Source organism: Vicia villosa, unplaced genomic scaffold (assembly GCF_029867415.1).
Source record: "Vicia villosa cultivar HV-30 ecotype Madison, WI unplaced genomic scaffold, Vvil1.0 ctg.001210F_1_1, whole genome shotgun sequence".
NCBI classification, from domain to species: domain Eukaryota; kingdom Viridiplantae; phylum Streptophyta; class Magnoliopsida; order Fabales; family Fabaceae; genus Vicia; species Vicia villosa.
The window spans coordinates 330,109-334,814 of NW_026705536.1; the positions used below are offsets into that span (position 1 = coordinate 330,109).

Consider the following 4,706-nt stretch of genomic DNA (forward strand, 5'->3'; position numbering starts at 1 on the left):
GAAGCCCATGATTCAATAAAATATTTGATTGAAAAAAATATGTAAACTTGATTCAATCTTTCTCAATTTGTTGCAATCTTTCCCAATCAACCCACTATGCCAAATTTGTCTTTTAGCAGCACCCCTATTAAAGCGCTTTTAGGAAAAAGCGCTGGTATAGGTTTCGCTAAAAACAAAATAAAAAAACACGCAAATAAAGCGCTCTTAAAGGGGGGGGGTTACGAAAGCGCTTTCAAAAAGCACTCTTATAGGGGGGGTACGAAAGCGCTTTAAAAAAGCGCTCTTATAGGGGGGGGGGGTACGAAAGCGCTTCTCAAAAGCGCTCTTATAGGGGGCTTATGAAAGCGCTTTCAAAAGCGCTGCTATATGGGGTGGGGTACAAGAGCGCTTTTTCCCTAAAAAGCGCTGGTAAAGGCAGGGCTACCATAGCACTTTTTAAAAGCGCTTTTATAGCTGTTTCATAATTAAAATTTTTAAAATCAAAATTATTCTGATATGCGTTTCATAATCCCTAATCTTCTTTCTCTGCCATCGCTGCCCAGAATACGAAAACTCCATCGCTGCCCAGAATACGAAGACGAAGAAGAACTCATCTTAACCTCCATAAAAATACCCTCCATAAAAATACGAAGAACTCATCGCTGCCCAGAATACGAAGAACTCATCGCTGCCCAGAATACGAAGACGAAGAAGAATCACTGCCCAGAAGAGAAGAACTCATCGCTGCCCAGATTTAAAGGTTCTTCCATTTTCATGTTTTCTTCATTTACGATTGTATCACTGTGTAACCCGTATGCCCTTTATTTTTTCTCATGCTTTATTTTGAAACATTGTTTCAACAAATCCTAGTTCAAACTCCAAAAATCATCTCATCTTTACCTTTTGATTCAACTTGGACTGATTTACTCAGTCCCTCTTCATGTTCTAGAATTCTTTTCTAAAGTATTAACTATGGATTTAGCTTCAAAGCTTATAAGCTCAGAAGAGAAAACCAAAATGAGTCTGAAACACATGTTTCAGAATTCAATTGATGTATCTATCATGAAAGGAACATTTGCCACTTCTTTGCATACACTTGTATTATCAAACTGTCTTCTGATTGCATTTCCATGGATAGTTAGTAACTGTTTCGGTTTGGCTAGTACTTTTTGGTGCTACATGATATTTGGAACGATTTGTTTTGGAGCTATAGGGAAATTGTTGATGGTGTATTTGGAATGGAGTGCTATTTGGGAAATGAGTATTGTGATATCAGTGTTGGAGGGTGTTTATGGGATTGGAGCTATGAGAGTTTCTTGTTACTTTAGCAGTGGTAATCAGAAGAGAGGGCTTGTTTTGATGCTTGTTTTCTTTGTTTTTGGAGGTTTTTTAAGGTTGGTTTGTATCTACTTTGAATGCTATAAAGGAGGTAGTGGAGTTTTTCTACAAATTAGTGTTCTTACTGTGATGAATACATTGAAATGGGTGGCTTGTGTGATTTATTTCAATGATTGCAAAGAGAGGAAAATGGAGAAGAAAGCTTTTGTTTTGAGCAAGGAGAAGAAAGTTGATGGTGATGATGAAGAAATGGGTAAAGTTGAGATTGAAAGTAGTAGTAATTCATGAAAGATATAGTTTTGATGTATGATTTAGTTGTAAGAGTTTTGAATAATGAACCTGACATGTTTGAGTTGGAAATGTTCATAAATTATACTGTGTCAATATATTAAGATGTAATGATCTATGTTAAAAGAGAGGTTACACATGTAAAAATGCTTGTCTATCCATGTCATTTTATACTCTTCAATTAAGTTTTTTATTTTATATTTTTTCAGGAATATCTTTGCTAGATAGGGGTTACTTGTGAAGAGTGAAAGTTTGATCGTTTTCAAGAATCTTACATTGTGTGGGTCTAGAAGTTGCTTACTACTATACAGGTAATTAATTGTTCTCTCTCGCCAAAGTAATATGTTAATGTGTTAATGTTTTAATGTATTGAAGTTTTAACATGAGTGATAGATTCTAAACTGTGTTAATGTTTTAATGTATTGAAGTTTTAACATGAGTGATAGATGTACTGTTTTAATATTGTTTTAATAGATAGATATAAGAGAGGTTTATATTATAATATATTTGTGGTAGACTAGAGAGGTTGCATGTTAAATCTAATAGTTCTGTAACATAATTTTTCGCTACCAGCCTGTGGCTTATTTTCTCTAATTCCAGACTAAAAACAGAACAAAACACTAACAATTGAATTGCCATGTCCCTTTGTGTCATTCTCATTGGTGTAGTGTAATACTCATTATTCCGACATGTGGAATATTCTCTGATTTTTAAGTGATGAACTTACTATCTTTGTAACTTTTAGATTATATTAAGTAATACTCATTATTCCGACATGTGGATTATTCTTGATGTCAATTTCGTTAATCGTTAAGTGATGAACTTACTAACTTTGTGAATTGAATTCGCCATAGGGGTTACTTGTGAAGAGTGAAAAGTTTGACCGTTTTTGTTTAGCTTAATTAAGACATGGATAAGACATGGATGAATTCAAACCGATTGTCGAAAGAGTTCGAGAAAGGGGTACGGGAATTCGTTAAGTTTGCGGTTGCACACTCCAAAGACCCGATTCGAATGTCGTGTCCTTGCTTGGGTTGCTGTTATGGGGATAAGGTTGACGGGAAACAGTTGGCATCGCATTTACTACGGTTTGGAATTGATAGAAGTTATACAGTTTGGAGTTTGCATGGTGAGAAAAGTAACAGGAATGTTGAGTCGAGGTGTAATACGAAGTATGCTTCAAACGACGATTGCACAAACACATAAGATTGCGATCGAGTCGAAGAGATTGCAGAAGCGCTTGAAGAAGATCTTGAGGATTGTCCCAAAATGTTTGAGAGGTTGGTAAGCGATGCAGAGAAACCGTTGTATGATGGTTGTTCAAAATTCACAAGATTGTCTGCGGTGTTAAAGTTGTACAACTTAAAGGCGGACAATGGATGGTCGGATAAAAGTTTCACAGAGTTATTAGCCCTTATGAAAGATATGCTACCAAAGGATAATGTTCTTCCCAATCGAACGTATGAAGCCAAAAAGATGTTGTCCTCTATTGGCATGAGCTATGATAAGATACATGCATGTCCAAACGATTGCATTTTGTTTCGAAATGAGTATGCAGCGTTGAATGAGTGTCCTAAATGCGGTGCCCCTCGATATAAGAAAAAGTTGTCTCCGGCCAAAGTCTTATGGTATTTTCCTATAATTCCGAGATTTAGACGCATGTATCGTAGTGAAACCGATTCAAGACACTTGACTTGGCATGCAGATGAAAGAATTATTGATGGAAAGTTGCGACATCCGGCAGACTTACCACAGTGGATGGAAGTTGATACTGATTATCCTGAATTTGGAAAAGAAGCAAGAAACCTTCGCTTGTCATTGTCTACTGATGGAATGAACCCGCATGGTATTCAAAGTATCTCGCATAGCACATGGCCTGTGATTCTTATGATTTATAACCTACCTCTGTGGCTATGTATGAAGCTGTCATACCCCAAAATTTGCTTTCCATATTCCATTCACAATGATTCAAAGTTCAAGATTCAAATCCAAAGCTTTGCTCCCTCAATGGTCCAGGTAACCCACAGTCAACTGGTTTGACCTAAAAGTCAACCATAATCAAAGCACAGTCAAAAACTCTCAATTTTGGGTCAACATGAAGTGAATAAGAGTATAACCATCATTTGATCAAAGATTGATCATGATTCCATTAATAGAAACTCAGAGATGAACAAATACAAAAAAGGTTCAAATTAGGGTTTCTTAGGAGAAAGTCAACCCAACTTTGACTGGGCATAACTTTCACATGGAACATCAAAAATTTCCCACTCAAAGCCTATTTTGAAGGAAATTGGATTCCCTACAACTTTGTCTCTCACAAGCCAGGGCCAGAAATGCTTCATTTGAGAGGTATGATGCAAAAGATTACAGGTCATTTTCAAGCATCCTTCAAAAGCAGTTTTTTGGCAAAGAGGATATGATCAAGATAAAAGCTCCAAATGGAAAATATGTTCCAAAGTGGCATATAGAGGATATCTTGAGGTTTCCAAAAAGTCTTAGAACTCATTCATAGCTTAAAAATTGAGTGAGATATGCTTGATCAAAGTTGGGTTATTTTTGAAGGCAAAATGTGAAATAAAGGAGGTTCAAATTGGAATTTCTTGCAAATGGGCCTCACTTTTAAAGTTCTAACCTTGGTCCAAAAGTTATCCAAGCTTCTAAAAGTCACTTTCCATGAATTTTAGAGTTTCATTTGATTTTATATGATTTTTATTCATTTAAATGATAATTAAAAGTCAAATAAATCAAAAGAAAATCCAAGATATGGTTTAAAGGTTTATTCCAATCAAATCTAATTAGCAATCACACCATATTTCCTATACAAATTCGTGCATGATTTAATTGGAAAAATTTGGAACACATTTGATCAAAAATAGAAAGTTTCAATTCAAGAATAAAGTCAATTTTCTCAAACTTGCAAGATTGGATTCAAAGAGGTTTTGGACTGTTTTTATTGACCTAATTTGTTGCCTATAAGTATTTAAAGGAGGCCACATGAATAAAAAAAAGATTCTGGAAAGGGAGAGTGCAGCCAAGAACAAAAAATTCATCCAAAACTCAAATTCGGTTTGGAGGAATTAGGTCATTGCAAAGAGATTTAA

At 35.5% G+C, this 4,706-nt stretch overlaps 1 protein-coding gene across 1 annotated transcript; it reads left to right on the plus strand.

The window, feature by feature from the left end:
* Nucleotides 1-951: 951 nt before the first annotated feature.
* Nucleotides 952-1,605, plus strand: LOC131634033 (uncharacterized). Its single transcript, XM_058904718.1, has one exon. The coding sequence runs from the start codon at nucleotides 952-954 to the stop codon at nucleotides 1,603-1,605; it is 654 nt and encodes a 217-aa protein (XP_058760701.1).
* The last annotated feature ends 3,101 nt before the right edge of the window (nucleotides 1,606-4,706 follow it).